Source organism: Pelophylax lessonae, assembly GCF_965119305.1.
Source record: "Pelophylax lessonae genome assembly, chromosome: 4".
NCBI lineage: Eukaryota > Metazoa > Chordata > Amphibia > Anura > Ranidae > Pelophylax > Pelophylax lessonae.
In genome coordinates this window covers 413,680,033-413,705,186 of record NC_138771.1, presented here as the reverse complement: position 1 = coordinate 413,705,186, position 25,154 = coordinate 413,680,033, and the positions used below count along the sequence as shown (strand labels likewise).

Sequence of the window (25,154 nt, the reverse complement as noted above, 5' to 3'; positions counted from 1 at the left end):
ACAGAAATATGGGAAGCTGCCATTGCTGTTTTTAACCACTTGCCATCTGAGTACCGTAGTACTACTGCGGCAAAGTGGCTCGTTATCGTCTGACGACATAGTACTACGTCGTCAGACACTCCCCTTTCTCGGCGGCTCGCTCCCGCTGTATTCAGTCACAGCGGGAGTCGGGCCAGGGGAGGAGCAGTGGCAATCGCCGCTGCTCTTCCCCGATCATTGGGGATCTAGTGTGGAGATCCGCCTGCTTGTGTAAACACAAGTGGGCGGATCTCCCAAGTGACAGGCAGGGTCAGATTGCAGGGTTCAGCATAGCTGAACCCTGGATCTGTCCTTGTGTCACACAGTCACCTCCCCCCCACACATGTCAGTAAGCACCAGGCATACATTAACCCCTCCCTCTCCAATAAAATTAACCCCTTCCCTGCCAGTGTCATTTTTACAGTAACAGTGCATATATATAGCACTGATTACTGCAGTAATGTCACTGGTACCCCCAAAAGTGTCAAAAATGTCAGTCAAGGGTCCAATCTGTCCTCCGCAATGTCGCAGTCCCGCAAAAAAAATCGCAGATCGCCGCCATTACGCGTTAAAAAAAAAACACCAAAAATGACAGAAATCTTTAAATCTTTCCCTTTGTTAGTAAACGCAATAACTTTCGCGCAAACCAATCAAAATACGCTTATTGTGAATTTTTTTACCAAACATAGGTAGCAGAAAACAAATTGGCCAAAAATTTAAAAAAAATTTGATTTTTACATTTTTTGGGGGGGAATTTCATATAAAAAAATGTGAAAAATAGTGTTGTTTTTTCAAAATTTACGCTATTTTTTTGTTTATAGCGCAAAAAGTAAAAATCACACAGGTGATCAAATACCACCAAAAGAAAGCTCTGTTTATGGGAAAAAAAGGACGTAAATTTCGTTTGGGTATGGCGTCGCACGACCGCGCAATTGTCAGTTAAAGTCACACAGCGCCGAATCGCAAAAAGTGGCCCAGACGTAAGACAGCAAAATCCTCTAGTGGTAAAGTGGTTAAAGGAGCAAGTTCTAAGGCTATAATCATTATCATACCTTTATTATGCCTTTATTTTTTTTTCCTAAATAACTGACCTAGAGCAAATCTGCAGCCAGTGAAATAGTAACTCCTGACTTAATGTTTTTCTAGGGTTTTCAAAGGTTTTCTAGTGATTGGATATACAATGAAGCAAGGATGTAGACAGCCTTAGACTTGCACCTTTAAATGCAAGTCAGCTATGACAGTTCCAGTATTTCTGTCCTGTAATGCTCACTTTAAAATTAGCAGTTTACTGAGAGTGTTTTCATTTTTTTGCTTAAATAATTATTTACATAGTTAGCAGCCCAAAGAAGTGTTAGGCCTTCAACTCTTACTAGGCATTCAACTTTTACTAGGCATTAAATAATTATATGTTTCTAAAATAAGCCAGTTAACTTAGCCTTAACTCCACTAAAGTGCAATATTGTTCTTATTATTCAGACATGCACTTAAAATACCTAACTGATTGTTTTGGTTCTGGCAGGTTAAATTGCTTTATTGTTAACATAATATAATATCTTAACATGAATCCTAAGCTCACTCACAATCACACATAAAGCAAAGCAAACTCTACATTGTTCTTTTCCCAACAGAGTGCATTAGAACCCACTGAGAGATAACATTCTTGATGGGAGAAAAAACAAAGGTTCAGCCCAGTGAGTGAGAAATGTAAACTTTATAGTAGTCTATTACTACATATTTTTTATGCTCGAACTATGATTGGCAGTAACAGTTCAATAATTTATGTTTGAAAAAACTGTAAAATACTAGAACATTGGACACTTGTATATTCTTTACAATAAGTAAAGTAAGTATGAATTTAAATATTCACTGGTTACCAGAATACCTTCTAACTAGAAGATATGGCAATGCTTTGGGTCAATGCTTTGCTCAAAGTGCCTGAAATACAGACTGTCTGTGTTAGGTAGTTACCAACGGCATTTGGATCTTCTATGGAAAATTGCAGTTGAAGAATAATCATTTAATTCTGACTGGTAGCTGAGAACAAAGTAGACATGTTTTTAAGTTATGTAAATCCTTGCAGTAAACATCTTTTGTGTACTCTGTCTTAGTCTGATTAATATACCATCAAAAGCGTTTGAGAAGTGCAAAGAAATGTCTGATGATTCTCCCAAAAAAGGTGTAACATTGTGTGCCCTATATCTCTGTTGATTATATCAGCTAGCATTGTACCCAGCTCTTTTGGTGGACTAAAGCACACCCCCTTATATTATTGAAAAGAGAAAAGGTAGAGGGTCCTAAAACACTTTCTATCCTACAGCATTGCTCCCAAACACAAACTGTCACCCTAGGGCAGGAAGTGTATTATTGGCAGAATCACCACTAAAAAAAAAAAAAAGACGAAGGTCTGAACAATTGAAACTGATACAGTCATCACATTTAACCAGGCGAAGTGGGAGGACATCATAATAGCAGTGCTCCCACTTAATCATATTATTAATATAGGCCCGGGCTGGAGCCCTGGGTGGACATCATATGGCTTCCTTCCACTCACTCGCCTTGTGCACGCCCTAGGGGCCATGTAGTGAAGCGATCTGTGCCCCGCTGTGTCCATTGGACACAGCAGGTCACATATTGTTGTAGCAGGACACTGTGCGTGGCCCTGGTATCATGTAATTGGTACCACTGTGACCAATCACATGTCAATTGTAAACAATGTTTTTTATTCATAGCTATTGCATACTATTGTGATAATCTCTATGATTGGTCACATGGTACATGGCCAATCACAGCAGCCCTGCAATATGTGTGTGTGTTCTATTGCAGTGGTTCTCAACTCCGGTCCTCGGGACCCACCAACCGGCCAGGTTTGCAAGATAACTAAATTACATCACAGGTGATCTAATTTGCTGCTCAGTGATTGCAGTATTCTAGTCTGCATCCCCCAAGGTAATACTTAAAATCTGGCCTGTTAGTGGGTCCCGAGGACCGGAATTGAGAACCACTGTTCTATTGTAGTGATCTCTGTGATTGGGCACAGTGATCACATGGTACATGGCCAATCACAGTGGACCTGTACCATGTGATAGCTGTGGCCAATCACAGCGATCACAGTTGTACACAATGGCACACAAGTGAATGTCATTCACAGTGTCACAGTGTAATAATTATTGCTTATACAGTAATTATCACTGTAATAAGCAATCCTAATGTACAAAAAAAAAATCCTTATCAGCTCCCCAAAGCAGTAGAGTGTGACCAAGGCTGGCCTTACATTATATAATTTTCTTCTACAACTTCCCTTCAGATTTACCAAGACCAAATAATATGAGGTTCCAGCATAAAAAATTTCAATTTGTATGCAACCAGGCAGGTCCTTGCACTACATATCTAAAGGTAAATCTAAAGGGACTTAATAGAAAAATCATATAATGTATGGCCAGCTTTAGAGTGTGACTTATCTCAGTGAGATAAGTCATGTCCTGTATTTTCTGCCTTAGCCCTGGATCCCTGCAATAATTTATGTTTTTGAGCACTGATCTGCCTTCCACTACCTAAACTGTGAATGACTGCTGAAGTTCTGAGAAGAATATTGGGATGTAAGGAGAGTCCAGCTGGCCAAACACTGATCTTATGGAGGAGCAATTTGACCTTTGTTATTAGTGTCAATATGTTAAAGAAGACCAGGTAATAATAAAGGAAGCAAAGTCAGAAAAAAGAAAAACAATTAAGACACCACATCAAAAGGCTGTGCATTGGTAGAGATGTTTCAACTTGGCTAGCTTGATATACAGAGAGCTAGATCCAATTTGATACATTTGGAGAAAAACTTGGTTAAACCCCATACGAGGGAAAGTACACAGACCTATACTATATATACACTATATTACCAAAAGTATTCTGACGCCTGTCTTTACACTCACATGAACTTTAATGGCATCCCAGTCTTAGTCCGTAGGGTTCAATATTGAGTTAGCCCATCCTTTGCAGCTATAACAGCGTCAACTCTTTTGGAAAGGCTATCCAAAAAGTTTAGGAGTGTGTCTATGGCAGTGTTTGACCATTCTTCCAGAAGCGCATTTGTGAGGTCAGGTGCTGATATGGACCAGAATATCTGGCTAGCAGTCGTCGCTCTAATTCATCTCAAAGGTGTTTTATCGGGTTAAGGTCAGGACTCTGTACAGGCCAGTCAAGTTTCTCCACCCCAAACTTGCTCATCCATGTATTTATGTACCTTGCTTTATGCACTGGTGTGCAGTCATGTGCACTGGTGCTCTGTGGTTCATTGGTGGAACGGTAGAGCACAAAGAGGCAATTGCAAGCGACAAAAGGGGGAGAGCAACTCCCTTCACTGCCTGTAAAAGCCACCCAGAGGCTAATTAGCTGTCAGGATGGCTTTTACATAAAAGTGGTTTGCTGGCTTTAAATAACAATACCAGAATGATGCCTTTATCTGCAGGTATTTTCCTGGTATAACTACTTAAAGGCAAATGATGTACATGTGCATGGTATGCCATTAAGTGGATATTATTAACCACTTTACGACTGACCGTTCTTCTCCCTGGAATGATCACAGAGCCCCTGTGATCCTTCTATATAGGAACACAGGTCTCTGTGATCATTTCACAAGCCACGCCCCTACAGTTAAAAACATGCCCCTAGGTACACATTTAACCCTTTGATCACCCACACTGTTCACCCCTTCCCTGCCAGTGTCATTATTACAGTAACAGTGCATATTTTTAGCATTGATTACTGTAGTAATATCACTGGTCCCCCAAACATGTCAAAAATGTCAGTCAGGGGTCCGATCTGTCTGCCACAATGTAGCAGTCCCGCAAAAAATCGCAGATCGCCGCCATTACTAGTAAAAAAAAACAAATAATTAAAAATGACATAAATCTTTCCCGTAGTTAGTAGACGTGATAACTTTTGCGCAAACCAATCAAAATACGCTTATTGTGATTTTTTTTTTACCAAAAATATGTAGTAGAAAACAAATTGGCCTAAAATGTTAAAAAAATTTGATTTTTAATTTTTTTGGGGAATGTTACATAGCAGAATGTGAAAAATATATATATTTTTTTTCAGAATTGTCGCTCTTTTTTTGTTTATAGCGCAAAAAATCTAAATCGCACAGGTGATCAAATACCACCAAAAGAAAGCCCTATTTTTGGGAAAAAAAGGATTGATTTTATTTAGGTACAGTGTCACCCACAATTGTCCGTTAAAGTAACGCAGTGCCGTATCGCAAAATATGGCCTGGTCATTAAGGGAGCAAATCCTTCTGGTCCAGAAGTGGTTAATCACTGCGCGCAAGGGGGTTTCACCATTACTTGCATATTGTGGCACTGAATAGAAGTTGTAGCAAATATTTTTTGCAGATACGATTACACCACCAATGTTATGCTGCAACCTAGAGGTTAATTTGCACAGGAGGTTTTCACATGGTTTTTACAGTTACACTTAAAACATATGTATTTATAACTTGTGTTGCAAAATTGTAGGATTGCGCTGATTGATCCTTCGTTTGCAAAACAGACAAACTCATTGCACTGAAACAAAGTTTAGAACTATCAAGAATAAAATACACCAGGATTAGTAATTTCCAGATAAGCTTCCATATCATTTTCTTTTTTTTTCAGTGTTTTGGAGTTTTTCAGTGTTTTAGCAAGTTTGCTTTTCACTTTTCAGAGAATCCACAGCTTAAATCAAGAAAAAAGCAATCAACTAATGATAAAGCCAATCTAACTTTCCAAGCTCCCAAAAAAGTAGATCTGATACAGATTTACCAACCATGGAACTGTAGTGGCTCAAACATCTACACCTACGGAAACCATTTGGAGCATACACTTAAGCCCCGTACACACGAGTCGAAATTCGGCCAGGGAATTTTCGTCCGACGACCAATCTGCCGATTTTCGGCTTGTTAGTATGGTGCTTCCGACAACCAACTCCGACTTTTCGGCCGAAAAAATCCTGGTGTGCAGGCTATTTAATTTTTGCCGACCATCAAAACGCGTCCGATTTTCGTCTCATTAGTACAGATTTCGATGGGGAAAAAACTTATGAGCAAGACTAGGCATGCTCAGAGATGAAAGAACACATACAAAGCAATCCAACACATGACATCACTTCTGAAGTAGAATTCTGTCGTACGGGAAAATTTGTGTGCAGTCTAGAGCACATTCCAACCAACAGACACCACTCTGGACAAAAGACGGATGACCGGTCGGCGGAAATTCGTTGCGTGTGTACGAGGCTTCATATGTTGAATTGACTAAAATACTTACCCAATCAAGCTTTGTTAGTACATACTAAGCCCTTTCAGGTGCCCTACACATCAGGTGGTTTTTCATTGTAAGTACAGTATGTACCTGTATTGTTCGAATGGTCTAAAATGTACATGCTTTCACATGCAAGGAGCTCCAGCTCCAGCTCCTCCCACCCATTAAAAAGTTACTAAACCAACAACAGTAAAATCTGTTTGTAGATGCAGAATAGCTTGCTTGTTATACTTACTGTGAAAACGTAAGTGATTAATCCTCTGCATTGTGTAAAAAAGGCTGTTTGATCCTGTATGAAAAGATCATCCTCCTCATGCGATTTCACTCTGGACACATCCAGATAAGACACAGTGAGTGTAGTACAGCTGCACATGCTCAGTTTGGTCTCTGTTGCTGGAGAGAACCCTTCCTGGTTTTAGCTGAGCTATTCAGGTCACATGGCAATAACATCACACATTTGGGCCTCCTCCATGCCCAGTAACTAAAAAAGAACACAGTGGGTGGGATGTCACATCTTGATTGATGGATGATCTGCCTACCCTAAAAGCATGAGGACACATGCTATAGTGGGTTTCAAGAGGCAATTTCATAAATGGGATTACACTCCTGTACTGTACATGTGTTCTTTTTGACTTCTCATCAGCATCAGTTACAGCCTGCAGATGTGCATAATGAGGTCATAGAGATTTCTAAACTTTTAAAAATAAATGTTATTCCTATTTTTTAAATTCATAATAATATACCTGTAGATCATGCCAAAAATGTGTTATGCTTTCTTTTTTTCATATTTGTGATCCTTTTTTCTCTCTTTCTGCACCTTTCCTCTTTCTCTCTCTCTCTCTCTCTCTTGTCATCCTCATCCCCCTGGCAACCCACTGCCACCTTGTTAACACCCCACCCCCTGCAATCCTCATCTTTATCACACCTGGCAACCCACTGCAAACTTCCTAACACATTAACCCCCTGTCATGCTTTTCCTCATCACACATTGCAACCCACTGATATCTTGCTAACACCCCACCCCCTAACATCTTCCTCCTCATCTTCATCACACCTGGCACCCCACTGCAACCTTGTTAACACCCCACCCTCTGTCACCCTCGTCTTCATCACATCTGGCACCCCACTGCAACCTTGCTAATAGCCTACCCCCTGGCATCCTCATCCTCATCACACCTGGCTCCCCACTGCAACCTTGCAAACACCCCACCCTCTGTCATCCTCATCCTTATCACACATGGCACCCCACTGCAACCTTGCTAACACCCCACCCCTTGTCATCCTCGTCCCCCCTATTACCCACTGCCAGCTTCCAAACACCTGCATTGACAAAGCAGCTTATTCCGATGTTGAGAGGACAAGGGTCTCTTCCCCACAAATGTGTTGTGGCAGGTAACGTGGTCTGTGGACGGGTATCATGATCTGTGGACGGGGGCATATTGAAATATATGGGGTTATTGAAGCCTAGCAGAGCCATCCTGCATTGCAAACATGGAGAAAATCTCAGGGGACACCTCTTCAACAAGGTCTCGCTCACCCAGGGACACCAGGTCACAAATGGACCACAGCATTCCATAAAAAATTTTTGGTCACAGGCACACAAGGCCTCGGTTTCAAATCATGGCCTCTGCTGCTGCTGCATGCTCCTCCAGCCTCAGCCCCTGAGGCAGAAATCAGTCCCAGACTCACCTATTAAGCACTAGATTAAACAATGCACAACCCTTGAACCTCCAAGACCTGAGATCTGTAGCTGAAGACATTAAAGCTACACTAGCAACAGAGATTACAGAGCTAAGAAGAGACATCCAATCTATGGCAGTATAGATGGATGATATAGAAGAAACAACAACCCACCATGAGACAGCAATCCAACCTCTACAGGCTTCCTCACAATCTCAACATGTCCAAATTAGAGATCTCCACAGACACCTGGAAGATCTGGACAATCAGGGCCGCCCTCACAATCTAAAGGTAAGAGGTCTCCCTGAAACAGAAGAATGCAATCAACTTGCCCAAGACACTGTCGTCATATTTAGTGACCTGCAAGGAAGACCCTCTGAATCACCCATTGAATACGAATGTTTACACAGGGAATTGATACCCAGGAGCAGAGACACCTACACTCCCAGGGATGTGGAGTGTTTTCTGGTCAATTTTAAACTGAAGAAAGAAACCTTACGTAGGGCCAGAGACCGTCGCACCCTGCTCTACCAAGGTACAGAGATTTAAAAATGTTCAAGACCTTTCCCCATAACTCTTCAGAACAGAAGAGACTTGTGCCCTCTTCTTGATCTACTACGTACTAAAGGAATCCAATATTGATGGAAATTTCCTTTTTGCTTATCCGCTTCATCGCAGGGCTGCACGTCAAACTTGTGTGTACTAGAAGACCTACCCTTCTTTTATGAGATGCTAAACCTTCCCTGCATCAACATACCAGACTGGTATAGTATCTTCTGCCCTCTACACCTGAGAAGAACCACATCAATAGATGCTATACCAGTCTGAGACGATTTCCACATACGGCGACGTAGATCCACTTCACCAAGATCCGTCATGTCCTCTGAACCCAGTAATGCTAAGAACTGCAGCCCGACAGCTTCTCCAGCCCACAGAAGAGCCTGCCATGAGGGATCCGACTGATCTATATTTATCTCTGTCCATTATCTTCCTTTTTGGAGTCCTCAAATTACTATTACCACCGCTGTTCCTGATTGGGAGAGACTACGGTTCAGATGTGCGCTCTCTCTTACATTTTCTTACCTTCACCTAAGAAGCAAGCCTCCACTATAACTACTGAAATTCTACATCACAGGTAACTAACTTTGAACTCAATAAAGCAAAGTTATCACCCTTGATCACATACTTAAAGACTGAAATCCAAGACCAACATGCTCATATTGACTGGTCTCCAATCTTGAATTCGGATTAGTCACATAATCTACCCCCCTCCTTATATTCCATCAACCCTTACCTCCTCCCCCCCCCACCCTTTCCCTTACTCTCTACCTCCCCCCAAAGGTTTAATGTCTGAATAACATATTCAGAATATTGATCAGAAAGTTTTCTTCTTTGATACTTTTATCCAAGGGGTGACGTCGCACGAAAATTCAACATCCCTCACACAAAGCATTTTTCTTAAGTTTTACATATTCCTTCCCTCCTCATGCCTAGCTCAAGCTATACACTTCATGATCTAACAACAGGAGGGGAAAAAATTTGGTTTAGATATAGTTACTTATTAGCTATACTTTATTCTCTATCTCCCTCTCATGTGACATTACCCCTCCTCTTAAACCTGAAGATAAATTTTACCATTATAGGCAACAATGATGTTGCTGTATTTTTGAATTATCTCTGATTTCTAATTGATGCACCCCTATCCCATTTGAAAACTGAATGTCATATCAGTTGGAGAAATCCTACAATAGATCAATACAACTAATGTAGTCGACCTATGTGTGTGACTGACTCCTCTATACAACCCATATGATAACACTATCTCTTATTTTACAAAAATTGGAAACATTGGAAACAAACATAGTTTTCCTCATAGGCCCCTTAAGGACTGTAAAAAAGTAGAGCTTTTATTCAGTAAATATATACATAAAAAAATAGTAGTACAGCACATGTCATGTCGTGTTTGTAGACATGTGTATTTGTATACATACACCAATATGTACAATGTAAATTTGCCTGAAACCAATGGACCAGGTATATCCAATGGGATAGGTTGTCTAACAGAAAGAGTGACACCTAACATGTGTTGGACTTGTATATGTATTGTCCTTCTTCAGCGGTGACCACAAAGTTTGACAACGAATCTAGACATAAATGTAGTTGTTAGTGTATACAATAAGTAGGTATATCAAAGTAATACATATGTATACTGTACTGCTGGTACTGGATAACACAGCACAGTACTTACATGCCATATAGGGATTAGTTCAGTAGTCCATTCATGGTTCTCAAAACAAAAGAGATAAAGGATGCTGAAGCAAATAATTTATTCCCCATGTTCTACAACACAACTAACCCACTCGCAAAAACCAAAGGGGTCTAAATTCTAATTTAAAAAAAAACTTAATTGGCAACTCACTGATTCACTTATATATGCAGAAGGTAGATATATCTTTCTAAAGGCAGACCAACAACACTAGCCAAAACTAAGTCCTAACTCCGCACAAATCACACTTTCACAACTCCTCATAGGCCTTAATTCAGGTCTAACCATTCTTGGGGGGGGGGGGGGGACTTCAATGTCGCACTATCCCCACTGCTAGACACCTCATTGGGCTCTGCATCATTGCCATATAAGGCCCTTCATCATATTAAATTACAAACCCAGAATTTACTTTTGCATGATACAAGGTGCACCCTCCATCCCAACGATAAAGACTATACTTTTTTCTCTGCCCCACATAACAAATACTCCAGAATAGATGACCTGTTCCTATCCCCCTTTTTAACTAACGCAACAATTGAACTAATGCTACTATCAGATCACCACCCAATACCTATGACTAACTTTTCTAGACAAAAAGCATTTTTACAAAAGTTTGGCGCTTAGACTCCTCTCTGCTGACATCGGAAGCAGACATCAACCATATCCGTAACAGCATACACAGATTTTTCTTGGAAAATGACACACCTGAGACAGCTCACCCAATGGGAATCTCACAAGTGTGTCATACGAGGATAATTCCTTGCACTAAAAGCATCATGAAGAAGGGCCCAACAAGCCACAATTGCAGACTTACTCAATAAAATTAAAACTTTAGAGCTCGTCTTTAGAGTCTTTCCTCCAGTAGAAGCCATGATGGATATGGCATAACACGTGAGGTACCAAGTGGTGGGCAGGTTTCACATTACTCATGTAATCACCTTGGAATTGTGACTTTTAAGCTATTTCTTAATTTAATAAATCTGAGTTTAATATTTGAAGCTGGGATCTGTCTTATTGCTTCATAAACGTTTGGGTACTGCACTATTGGAGGTTGTCTTTTTTATTTCTACATGTGCTTATTTGGAGCAACACCAAGTACTGTGGAGTGATCTAGAGTGCGGACGGCAGTGTGTATCTGTCTTGTAATTGCCTTAGACCTCTAGTGGGTTAATTATGTAGGTGAGCAGACATTTCACCTGGGGATTGCAGCACAAAATTTAAGGAGTGGACACACATGGAATGATTCACAGATTGCACTTTCTATAGAGACTTCTTTAGACTATTTTATTGCACATTTGCACATTGGAGTGCCTTTCTGTTTTCCTTAGCCCTTCAGGACTTATTGCTTCACTTGCACTTTATTTAACCAGAGACGGAGTCTCTGCACGATTGCTGCACTTTACTAGGTGCTCATAGTTTTTGCATTGCACAATATTTATTATTTCTTTATTCATTATATGTTATGTCATCATATGTTTAGGCAGTGTTTTTTAAAAAGTATTCAATTAATAACTTTTAGCAGCACATAGTTTCATAAATTTTATCTTGTAGATGTGGGAACACATTTAGGTGGTAGCAGTAGCTTTATTAGAGTATCACTGTTTTTTTGTTTTTTTTCTAAGGGTAGCGCACAATTATATTTGCTTTTCCCATCTTTTTGTTTAACCCTGAAACCCTTCTTGCGATGCTTAAGGTCATACTCATAGCAGACTGCATATGTAAATTAGCAGCATTTGCCAACGACATTTTGCTATTTCCAGGGGAACCTCATATATCAGTCCTGAATCTCTTAAAAGACTTTGAGCTTTTTCAACATATATCCAATTTTAAAATTGATTTCTCCAAATCCCACGCTCTTAATATTACTCTCCCATAGGAAACGGTAAAGCAATGCCAAAATAACTTTCCATTCCAATGGAAACGCAATGGGATTAAATACCTGGAAATCTTTCTAACAACTCTCTCAGACATGTTCACAAAAAAACACTTACCCATTCCTAAAGACATCTCCAACTATCTAAGTAAGTGGAATAAACCACCATTTTCCTGGTTTGGAAGGGCATCAATCTTTAAAATGAATATCTTCCCTCACATTCTATACATTCTACAAACCATTTACATTAAGCTCTCCATGACCTTATTGCCGTCATGCAACCGATTATGCATGACATTTCTTTGGAGGCAGAATTGTCCAAGAATAGCATATGATTGCCGAAACCCAAAACAAAAGGCGGCATTGGTCTTCCAGACCTTAAAAAATACTATTGGGCCTGTCACCTTTCCAGGGTCGTAGATTGGTTACTACATGGTCACTGCAAAGATTGGGTTCAACTTGAAGATTATTCCCCCCCCCCCCTGCCATTACGAACAATACCCTGGCTCTCAATGCACCATACTCCCACAGCCCTGAAGGAACACCCTCTCATTAACTCAACACTCCTCTGTTTTAGAGATGTTTTCCCCCTGGATTTTCCCCCTGGTATGACCACACAATTCTTAGCAGACCAATTCTTTTGAGATGGTACATTTCTTGAGAGTACCTCTTTAGCAGCTAACACAACTAACAATTCTTTCCCCCTCGGGACTTACTTCCAGATCAGTCACTTCCTTCGGGATGTTAACCATGACTCTTTATAACATGTTCTTCTCAAACACTCTTCCTAAATCTGGAAAGGCATGCTTAACTTGGGAAAGGGAACTGCAACTAAATATGTCAGAAGATCAATTTGAAAGCATATTTACAATTGCCCATAAAGATTCTCTCAATGTCTCGATCCAGGAAAACAGTTACAAGGTCCTGACCCGTTGGAACCCTAGTAGTTCTTAACAAATACAACCACACGTTTCCTCATAATTGCTGGAGATGTTCCAGGGAACCAGGCACCCTGTTACACATCTGGTGGTCATGTTCACTAATCCAACCATTTTGGTCAAGAATTCACGAAATAACAACACAGATCTCTACTTACTCTCTAGAACACTCTCCTGCTCAATTCCTTCTTCACCACTCTGACATACTGGCACACCAATACCGCAAAACCTTGGTCTTACCCCTGATCAATGCGGCTAAAATGTGTGTCCCATTCCATTGGGGATCAATTCATATCCCGCCCATACCTGAATGGCTTAAACGAATTGGCAAAATTGCAGAATTGGAGGAACTAATCTCTATAGCCTGAGACTCCCTGGACAAGTTTTTGCGTATGTGGGCTTGCTGGAACCACTTCAGAACCACAGATAGCTATAAGTCACTAATAAGACACACCTAACCCGATCCCCCGCTATTAATTTACTCTCAAATAGTATAGACTTGCCCTGTACTTTGAGTTCAACCCCCTCTTAATACCATGAGACGCAGGGCCTCCCACCCCTAAATCTGATGAGATATTCAATTAGGAGCTCAATAAAAAACTATGATCCAATTTTGCATACCCTCACACTTGACTACATTGCTGTATAAACACCACCCGATCGCCAGCGGAGACTGAGAAGTAGATCACCCCCCCATTCTCCCCACGTACCCCCTTTCACAATTTCCCTCCCAATCTGTATCCCCCTCCCTCACCTCCTTATTTCCTATTATTGTACCCTTCTAAACTTTTTACTCATTCACTAGATCTTCATGTTACTGACTGCTGACAACTGGCCGTTTCTTGTTGAACGGCAGGTTGGCATTATAACACATTTAATGACCACAGTTTCCATACAACCATCTAAAGACTCAAGTAAATAAACATAGCCTACCCTGATTTATTTCAGCATCAGGGAGAAATATTGCCTCTATAATAAACATTGATTTACATTAGATACATTTCAGATGAACCTTGTGCTTTATCAGATACTTTATCTGTTACCAACAACTAGATTTGTGAGTTATTCTAAATGCTCATATTTGTTTACGATGACTGTAACTGTCATACTAACGATTATTGTCGATAATTGTTCCCTTACCTTTTGTATGATAATACTGTAGGCCTGAACTTACAATTTTCAATAACATTTTTTGGAAATATAGAAAACTTGATGAAATATAGAAAACAATGCCACCCCAGGTAAATGATTACGTGTTATTAAATCCACAACTGTAAAATCAGTCTGTATATACAGAAAAGCATGTTTGTTTTACACCAAGGGGTTAATCCTCTGATTTGTGTAAAAAGGCTGTTCGATTCTTCCACAAAAAAATAACCTAATATTTACAGAATCTATAGTCAGGCTGCTCAGTTTGGTGTGTTTTTTTCCTGGGAGGGTACATGCGATCAGCACAGGCCCAATCAGCACTGTCCAGACATGTTCAGACAGAGGATTAAGGGTCTTGAAGCCTGATAGGACAATCGTGGGAGAAATTAAAACTCCTACTAAAATCTATCAGCACGCACTGAAATAAGTCTCAAGATTGCTCTTACTGCTATGTACAGTTGATGAAAAATGTTATTTATCAGTTTATATTTACAAAAATAATTGCATTTCTATGTTCTGTGTACTGTGGGATGTAGGGAGATATAGTGAATGCAGGTTTTGAGTTTAGTAACACTTTAACTCATTGGTCCGTGATGTGATTTTTTAGGTGATTCTTTAGGACCTGGAGGGGGGGGGGGGGTTGGTGTGGTTTGCAGTGGCTACATGGTTCAAACTCACAGTGCTTTCTAAATACGGTCTCCGGACATTCCACAGCATAGATTATTAGTTGTATGTATCTAATAATATTTTATTGGATTTTTTCTATCCTGATTAAAGCAGTAATACTAACATTGTTTATGTATTTTTTAAACCACAACTTGAGCAAAGTAAAGATAAAAAAAATTTAAAATATACTGTTCAAAATGCACTATTTGTGTTTTTGGGTCTTTTAACTCTAAATACATGAACAAGAAGAAGGTACTTAAGTAAAACAGTAATCAATGATAAGAACATTTTAAAGAATACAAGTATGTCCAACTCATTAGAGTAAGTCCACCTTGACGGTTCAGCGTATAGTTGCCATTATCCTTAATTAATTGTCAAATTGTAAACCCCTTGTGATGGAATTTTTGAGGCAACCATACAACTGCTAATATAATTAAAATATTTCATATTTTATTTCCACATTTTAATTTAATTTTAAATAATTCATCAGTATTTACAAAACCCCCCCCAAAAAAAAAAAAAAAAAAAAAATATATATATATATATATATATATATATATATATATATATATATATATATATATATATATATATATATATATATATATTTGTACCTTTTGTAAATACTGATGAATTTTTTTGATTAATTATTTTTTGCTCACTGGTTGTTAGGATGTAGGTGGGTGATGGCTCCCTAACAACCAGGAGGAAGGTCTCACATTTTATTAAATCTCATTTTGCAGCTGTAGGTTGGCTCGGGCAAACACTCATTCATTGGGTCGTGCACACAGGATTTGTTGTGGTGAATGTTTACTCTCATAGTTTAATTTTCTCAGGCACTGCGTTACTTTAACTGACAATTGCGTGGTTGTGCAATGCTGTACCCAAAAAAGTATGTCTTTTTATTTTTTTACAAATAGAGCTTTCTTTTGGTGGTATTTGCTCACCTCTGTGCTTTATTTTTTGCGCTATAAACAAAAAATACCAACGATTTTGAAAAAAAAAAAAAAAAACAATATTTTTTACTTTCTGCTTTAAAATATATCCAATAAAAAAATGTATAAAAATCTAATTTCTTCATCAATTTATGCCAATATGTATTCTTCTACATATTTTTGATAAAAAAAAATCCCAATAAGAGCATATTGATTGGTTTGTGCTAAAGTTATAGCATCTACAAACTATGGGATGTATTTATGGAATTTTTTTTACTAGTAATGGCGGTGATCAGCAACTTATAGTGGAACTGTGATATTGAGGTTGTCAAATCGGACACTAACTGACACTTTTGACATTTGTTTGGGAACCAGTGACACTAATACAGTGAACAGTGCTAAAAATATGCACTATCACTGTACTAATGGTGCTGGTTGGGAAGGGGTTAACTTCAGGGGCGATCAAAGGGTTAACTGTGTGCCTAACTGGTGTTTTCTTACTGTGGGGATCGCTTTTACTAGAGGAAGACATGAATCCATGTTCCTGCTTTGCAAGAACACAGGATTGATGCCTCCTCTACTGACAGAACATCAATCTGCCTTGCGTACATGGACAGACTATCGTTCTCCCTGTGTACCAAATGATCGTTGGGTGCCAGCGGACATTGAATCTGCTATACCCGCTGTGCACAATAACAGTAAGAGTGAGCCGCCACCGGTGTGCAAGCATGCCCGCGACCTGGAGGTGCGGGATCACGTGTAGAATCCTGCACACAGCGGCCGCGCTGTAGCAGTAAAGCTACAATACTGCGGTCCTAAAGTGGTTAAGGAATGTTACATTTGCCAAGTGAAAGGCAACAAAAAAACTATTATACATATATTATACATATTTTACAAACATTATGGGTATTATTCATTAAGTTTGAAAAATATTAAAACATTTGCAAAGCAAGTTTTTTTGTAAACAGCCCCTTTCTAAAAATAGAAAAGATATTTCACTTACAGAAAATAGCAATGGGGGAGCACATGCTCATTTAATTATTACTCAGGTTAACATAGAAATCTTTTTTTTTTTTTTTATTAAGTAAATTACATAAATATCTAATTTTTATATTTTCTACATTTTTGCTAAAGTTCTTTACAGAAAGAAGATGAGGACTACGAGGACGCACCATCTAATAAAACATGGTTACTTACACGCAAATTCCATGATAATGACGTAACATCTATTTTAAATGGACTTCTCAAAGGTTATGACAACAAGCTCAGACCTGATATTGGAGGTATGTGATTATCCGCAATCCGTTTCTGTATAAAACATTCAAAAATGCAATTAGCTAATTCCAATAAAAGTAAATATGACACCTTTTTTTAGGCAGCCATGGTAGTAATGAAAAAAACACTAAACCTGATGAGTTTTCCCTTTTTTCCTAATGGAATATGTATTTGTTTTCTTATTATGGTTGGTTACAGAGACATATAGTGTACTGTACATATGCAAAGTCTTCTACATGAAATACAGGCAAACTCTATGTACTTTTTGTGGCTCTGGTTATTTAGGTTTATAAATCTCTCATATTTTAAAATTAGACCAATGTCAGGGGTGTCAATGGTATCTGTAGATCCATGGGGTAACTGGACTCAAGCACTGTCTATCAAAGTAATTCTTAAATTAAAGTGTTAATGGTCTATGGATTTGCATGATTGCTTATGACTGATGATATACAATAAAGTATTTTAATAGGTTTAGCCTAGGATGAGCAAAAATAGTAACAGAAGTTGCTTGACTTTCTGCACTGGAGGATGTTTGATCTAATTCCAATTAATATTTTGTACTTAGCTTTGGATAGAGCTGGGACCATCTGTATCCCTAATGGGGAGATTTCACTTTACTTCACATTCAGGAAGGACTTCTGACTATGTTTGTATTAAAATGTGTGCATTCATGACCCACTGACAATTGCACCTCCTGTTTCTTGTATGGGCATCACAAGAAGAGAAAGTAAGGGAAAATATTGAAAAGGGGTCAAAAACAGACATAAAAATATGACAGAAAATGTAACTTTTTGAATTGAAATTGCTGGAATTGGTTTTTAGTTCCCTCCACTTTCTTGCCAAATGTAGTACCAAAAAAAAAAAATCAGCTTACACAAATTCTCTATCCTCAAGCAGAAGTAAATTTCACAGGTGCCCTCTTACCTGAAATTTTTCTGCAGCAATTGATCAGGGCTGTAAATTGTATGCTGCTAAGCAATCATGATTTCTTGCCTAGTTTAGAAAACATAAAAGTTAACTTAAGACTTTTCACTGCTCTATCCTCTTTTTGTTTTTGCACATGTTAACATGCACTTTATAGGCCTAAAGATTATTTAAAACCCCCAAAACTGTATGTTTTGTGAAAGCAGAGACCCTGTAAAATAAAATGATGATAAGAATATCCCTGTGCAGTTTTAGCACCCTACCCTAAGAGTTGGCTAGCACCAAATGTGAATAGAAAATCTAGTTTCGGATTTCTTAGGCACCAATAAATATAAATTATATTAAAAAAAAACTACAAAATACTTTATTGAGCATCATTAAAAAGACAACCGAAATGCAAACAATAATTGGCTGCTTAATGTTACATAAAGACCACTCTCAATTATTGATAGACATTTTATTTGCCACTGTTTTGTGAATAAGCCCCAATGCATTTTGATTTTGAAAAACCTTACTCGAGGTAAACAACGGTCAGTCTGAAAAATAGATGCTCAATTTTGTAAAAAAAATCATATATATACAGGCTCCTTAAATATAATATAATACAGAATTTCCTCGTATGGCCTTAATCATCCCCACAGCGTAAAACCAGGGGAGCACAAAGGTCGCTAAAAATCCCCACGGGAATCTACATTAAAAAGTAAATGTTTCTCCCAGAAATAAAGATATTATTCTCCCACTCTACAAGACTCTGGTCCAGCCACATCTGGAGTATGCTGTCCAGTTCTGGGCACCGTTCCTCAGGAAGGATGTGCTGGAACTGGAGAGAGTCCAGAGAAGTGCAGCTAAAATAATTAGGGGAATAGAGGACATCAGCTATGAGGAAAGACTACAAGCACTGAACTTATTCTCTCTGGAGAAGAGACGATTGAGGGGGGATATGATATCAATGTACAAATACTGTACTGGTGATGACCCTAGCATAAGGAACAAACTTTTTAGGGAAATGGAATACAATAAGACACGTGGCCACTCACTAAAAATGGTTTAACCTTAAAATACGTAAGGTTTTCTTCATGGTCAGAGCAGTAAGGATGTGGAATTCTCTTCCACAAGCAGTCGTATCAGCAGGGAGCATCGATAGTTTCAAAAACTATTAGATGGGCACCTTCAAGATCACAACATACAGGGGTATTCAATGTACGGTTAACAGCAAACACACACACACACACACATCATAGGTTGAACTGGATGGACTGATGTCTTTTTTCAACCTCACAAACTATGTAACTATATGTAAGATTAAGTGTTAATTGCAAAGTATTCAATCACAGAGGCATACTGAGAGGAGTTCAACACCCGGTAGCTAACTCCCCATACGTACATTGGGCTAAGTGTCCTTTCATCTGCCACCAATATAGAAACTGGAGCATGTTCAGATTATGATATATCATGTATGGCAGAAGAGGAGACATATTGTAGTAACATTTTATCCACTTGAATCATGTTGATCCTGGAGTTGGAGTTGTGTCTAGAAGAATGGAAGGTATGTTCACATTTTTCAGCGTGTTGACACCTAAAAAACAGCAGAGACATCTTCTGTGTGGAACAGTGGTTGAAGTGCAGGTGGAAAACATTTGGATTTAGAAGACATGTCTAGGTGGAGGTCTGGAGGTTAAAGTCTCCGCAGATATTAAGGGATCCTTTGTTTTTTTTTTCGGCAAAAGTCTCCATCGTGCTAGAGGATTTGAGTAGCATAAAGATGTATGTTAGAGGTGATCAAGTAGCAGGATTTTTGTGCTTGCACATATAGGAGAAAACCTACCAATCATCCTGGGTGTTCACCATGGCAGGGGTTGTTTGAGATGCAGAATCTTGCTGTGGTATAATATCCCAAGATCTGAGTAGTGTAAGCCCCTCCACAAGTATGGTAATTACTGGCGTTGTGTTGTTGTAGGAAACGGTAAGCTTCATCAGGTTGCCCCAGTGACAGATAATGTTGTGATTGCCCCATCGGTGGTGTCAGTGGGAGAAATAGTGTCCCATTGTTGGTGCCAATGGGAGAAATAGTGCCCAATTCTTGGTGTCAGTTTGAGGAATAATGCCCCATTGTTGATGTCAGTGGGAGGAATGTTGGTGTCAGTGGGAAGAATAGTATCTATTATCAGTGGAAGAAAAAGTGCCCCAAGGGTCACATAATGGCAAGAAAATGGCCACATCCGGCCCCTGGGCTGAAGTTTGGAGACGCAGTTTAGTTTGCCCTAAATTGTCCTTAGGCAAGTCTTCACAGCTCATCCATTTAGAGTTAACAGCAAATGATGGCCCTAGAATTATTGATCTCATATTGGAGTGCATGGTGATACCTAATAAGCATTGTGAAATTAGTGTTTTTGTATAAGTGTGTACCGGATGTATGTGAGTGTGGGTGCAGAAAGCTTTTTAAAAAATGTTTAGGTTGCTTTTTTGTTATTTTTAATTTATTAAACTTTTTTTATTGATTATTGCTTTCACAAAAGGACTGGTTCTCTCTCAGGAGACATCAGGGGTCACCTCTCTTTTATTGTAGCTCATCGAGCAAATACTGTGCTCGATCAACTTCTACCCTTGCTAGGGATGCCAGAGATTGGTGATTCTGAACACAGGAGTGCTCAGGGCTTAAAACTTCCAGGTTCAGGCTTCACAGGAAGAAAACTGATTGAATCTTTGCTGATCTCCCAATACTCTCTATTGTGACACCAACCATGGAGATCCTGAATACCCATCAAGAACAAGTAAGCCTGGGACACAGGCAGGGGTGGCATTTTCATTCACATGTAGAAGTGATCACTTCTACTGTATAGCCAGCAGCCAGGAATAAAATTGTAAACCGATTTTGGCTTCTATAGTGGCCAGCAGCTTGATTACGTGTTAGTGTAATAATTTTGTTGACCAAAGGGTTAAAACAAAAAAAACACATATATTAATCCTGGTTTATCTGATTATTTACTACATCACAGATGGTAAAAAGCATGAATACAAAGTATACAGTAAGCATCCGTCTTATAGAGATTACATAATATACCCTTCCAATTCTAGGATACATGTGATATGTTGTGGGCTTACCCAGTTAGACAAACAACATCAAGTAAAATGCAGTAATCTAATCAAAATGAATCTTTCTCTAATTACACTGCAGTGAACTCAAATCTGATTGCTGTGGTTAATAGCATCGTACACATCTTCAATGCTTAGAGTACAGACTTTCTAATAACAGTTCAGACTGACAGCATCAGTTTAAGATTCCAGCAGCAACAGTTATTTAATTCAAAACTCAAGCTAGGGAAACAGTGGCTAATGCTGCTGGTAAGATGTAATAATAGTTTAAAATATTAACACAACATTTACTATGCAATAAAATCAGTTTAATCCTGTGCAAAAACGTACTAGATCTTCGAACACGTGTTTCGATTTGTAAGCCACCTGAAATGTCCTTTTAATCTGGTCTAATACAGCAGTACTGCAGCACTAGTGTTTCCTCTCTGGCTATTTTTAACTCAAGCATGGCTATCATTGCAGATCTGTAATGTTTGTGTGGATTTTCTCTGGGTGATTGGATTTCTCTCACAGATCATAAACACTTGTTGCTTAATTACTTTCTGTGTAAGCTGGACAGATAATTAATGTGTACTTAGATGAGTTTGGCAGGGATATTTTAAACCAAACAACGATATGGACTGATATCAATGGTTACATGAGTACTATGGGCATAACATACACTGTATTGATATGTTAGCTAAGATAAGGTATTATTATCTATATATGGGATTTACTTTGTTTTATTGTTTGTGTATGAAAGCTAATAATCCACATATGATTGAGGCCTAAAATACACCTAGAGGTAACAACAACCTTACTAACCACTTGATGACCACAATACGTAGATCGAAGATATCAGCCATAACCCCAGTATTATTTTTTGCAGCCAGCTTTCTTATGAAACGGTTCTGAGCGGCTCAGAAGCCACTGGAACGGTTTCCGAAGCAGTCCTCTATGGCCTTTGGGGACCGGAGTGACGTCACAACATTCCAGGCTAGAAGTAAATCATTTTTTTAAGCAAAATATCAATTTTTTTTATTATCTTTTGCTTTTAAAGGTAAAGAAGAGATTTGGGTCTTTTTGGCCCTAGATTTCTTCATAAAGAGGACCTGTCATCCTTATTTCTATAACAAGGGATGTTTACATTTCTTGTAATAGAAATCAACATTAAAAAAAAAAAAAAAAAATGAAAGGGAAAATGTACAAAAAAAAAAAAAAGTAAAATAAATAAGAAAATGTAAAGTGCCCCAATCCCTCTGTGCTCGCACGCAGAAGTGAACACACACAAAAGTTGCACATGCATATGTTAACAGTATTCAAACCACACATGTGAGGTATTGCCACTAACTTTAGAGTGAGAGCAATAATTCTAGCACTAGACCTCTAAACAGGTAACATGTAAAGGAGTTTAAAGCGTCACCTATGGGGATTTTTAAGTACTGTAGTTTTTCGCCATTCCACGAGCGTGCACGATTTTAAAGCATGACATGTTAGGTATCTATTTACTCATCGTTCACATTATACAATAAAACTGGGGTAAATAGTGTGTGTTGTGTTTTTTTTTTGTTTTTTTTATATTTAAGTGGATTTAAGCCTGATTTATAAAATTTAACCTAAGCACATCTACAGTGCCTTGCGAAAGTATTCTGCCTCTTTGAACTCTGCAACCTTTTGCCACATTTCAGGCTTCAAACATAAAGATATAAAACTGTAATTTTTTGTGAAGAATCAACAACAAGTGAGACACAATCATGAAGTAGAACAAAATGTATTGGATATTTCAAACCTTGTTAACAAATAAAAAACTGAAAAATTGGGCCTGCAAAATTATTCAGCCCCTTTACTTTCAGTGCAGCAAACTCTCTCCAGAAGTTCAGTGAGGATCTCTGAGGCTCCGTTCACATGTCAGCGTATGGATCGCGGGCGGAACCGTCGCGGTTCCGCCCGCGATCCGGAGATTATTGCAAATCGCGGGACGCCTGTGCATTGTCTGTTGATTTGCAATAGCCCCCCAAACGCTGAGCGATGTTGCCGCGATTTCTGCCTGCCGAATCACGGTAACATCGCGCAAAAAAAAATTGCGGGACGCAATACGCCCAAAAAAGTACAAGAGCTTATTTGGAGCGTATTGCGTCCTGCGATTTTTTTGTGCGATGTTACCGCGATTCGGCGGGCGGAAATCGCGGCAACATCGCTCAGCGTTTGGGGGGCTATTGCAAATCAACGGGCAACGCACAGGCGCCCCGCGATTTGCAATAATCTCCGGATCGCGGGCGGAACTGCGGCGGTTCTGCCCGCGATCCATACGCTGACATGTGAACGGAGCCTTAATGATCCAATGTTGACCTAAATGACTAATGATGATAAATAGAATCCACCTGTGTGTAATCAAGTCTCCGTATAAATGCACCTGCACTGTGATAGTCTCAGAGGTCCATTTAAAGAGCAGAGAGCATCATGAAGAACAAGGAACACACCTGGCAGGTCCGAGATACTGTTGTGGAGAAGTTTAAAGCCGGATTTGGATACAAAAAGATTTCCCAAGCTTTAAACATCCCAAGGAGCACGGTGCAAGCGATAATATTGAAATGAAAGGAGTATCAGACCACTGCAAATCTACGAAGACGTGGCCGTCCCTCTAAACTTTCAGCTCATACAAGGAGAAGACTGATCAGAGATGCAGCCAAGAGGCCCATGATCACTCTGGATGAACTGCAGAGAACTACAGCTGAGGTGGGAGACTCTGTCCATAGGACAACAATCAATCGTATACTGCACAAATCTGGCCTTTATGGAAGAGTGGCAAGAAGAAAGCCATTTCTTAAAGATATCCATAAAAAGTTGCCACAAGCCACCTGGGAGACACACCAAACATGTGGAAGAAGGTGCTCTGGTCAGATGAAACCAAAATCAAACTTTTTGGCAACAATGCAAAACGTTATGTTTGGCGTAAAAGCAACACAGCTCATCACCCTGAACACACCATCCCCACTGTCAAACATGGTGGTGGCAGCATCATGGTTTGGGCCTGCTTTATTTCAGCAGGGACAGGGAAGATGGTTAAAATTGATGGGAAGATGGATGGAGCCAAATACAGGACCATTCTGGAAGAAAACCTGATGGAGTCTGCAAAAGACCTGAGACTGGGACGAAGATTTGTCTTCCAACAAGACAATGATCCAAAACATAAAGCAAAATCTACAATGGAATGGTTCACAAATAAACATATCCAGGTGTTAGAATGGCCAAGTCAAAGTCCAGACCTGAATCCAATCGAGAATCTTTGGAAAGAACTGAAAAATGCTGTTCACAAGCGCTCTCCATCCAACCTCACTGAGCTCGAGCTGTTTTGCAAGGAGGAATGGGAAAAAATGTCAGTCTCTCGATGTGCAAAACTGATAAAGACATACCCCAAGCGACTTACAGCTGTAATCGCAGCAAAAGGTAGTGCTACAAAGTATTAACTTAAGGGGGCTGAATAATTTTGCACGCCAAATTTTTCAGTTTTTTATTTGTTAAAAAAGTTTGAAATATCCAATAAATTTTGTTCCACTTCATGATTGTGTCCCACTTGTTGTTGATTCTTCACAAAAAATTACAGTTGTATATCTTTATGTTTGAAGCCTGAAATGTGGCAAAAGGTCGCAAAGTTCAAGGGGGCCGAATACTTTCGCAAGGCACTGTATCTGTAGTAATTTGTTATCTCTCTCCAAAGCCCTGAGTCCCTTGTCTTTCTGCTGTTTCCTTACTCTGTTATCAGCATGATAACTTCTGACAAGTTTTCTGTCAACTGTGATAAATCCAGGCTGAAATTTGTGTCATCGGAGGTTGCCATAAATAGATTAGCAGAGAGCTTGTCTTGTCACAGCACGGCTTTCCAAGTATCTGCCTATGTGGAGAGGGGGTGTGTGCCTTTCCTCCAATTTGCTGCATTGGCTGTATGCCAAGACTCCTCACCCAGTGCTAAGCAGGAAGAGAAAATCTTTAACACGATGTGCACTTTCTAAAGAATATATAAAGCTGAAGACAGCAGATATGCATGTAAAACCTATGTAGGGAGATTTGTTTCAT

The 25,154-nt window shown here is 39.3% G+C and overlaps 1 protein-coding gene across 2 annotated transcripts in view; it reads left to right on the top strand.

Annotated features, from left to right (window-relative positions):
- Positions 1-25,154, top strand: part of GABRG2 (gamma-aminobutyric acid type A receptor subunit gamma2) — a 309,240-nt gene that overhangs the window by 125,113 nt on the left and 158,973 nt on the right. For both annotated transcript variants that reach the window (XM_082256751.1, XM_082256752.1), the window contains exon 2: positions 16,944-17,092. In XM_082256751.1, coding sequence (XP_082112877.1) covers positions 16,944-17,092 — 149 coding nt within the window. The remainder of the gene's footprint in view (positions 1-16,943; positions 17,093-25,154) is intronic.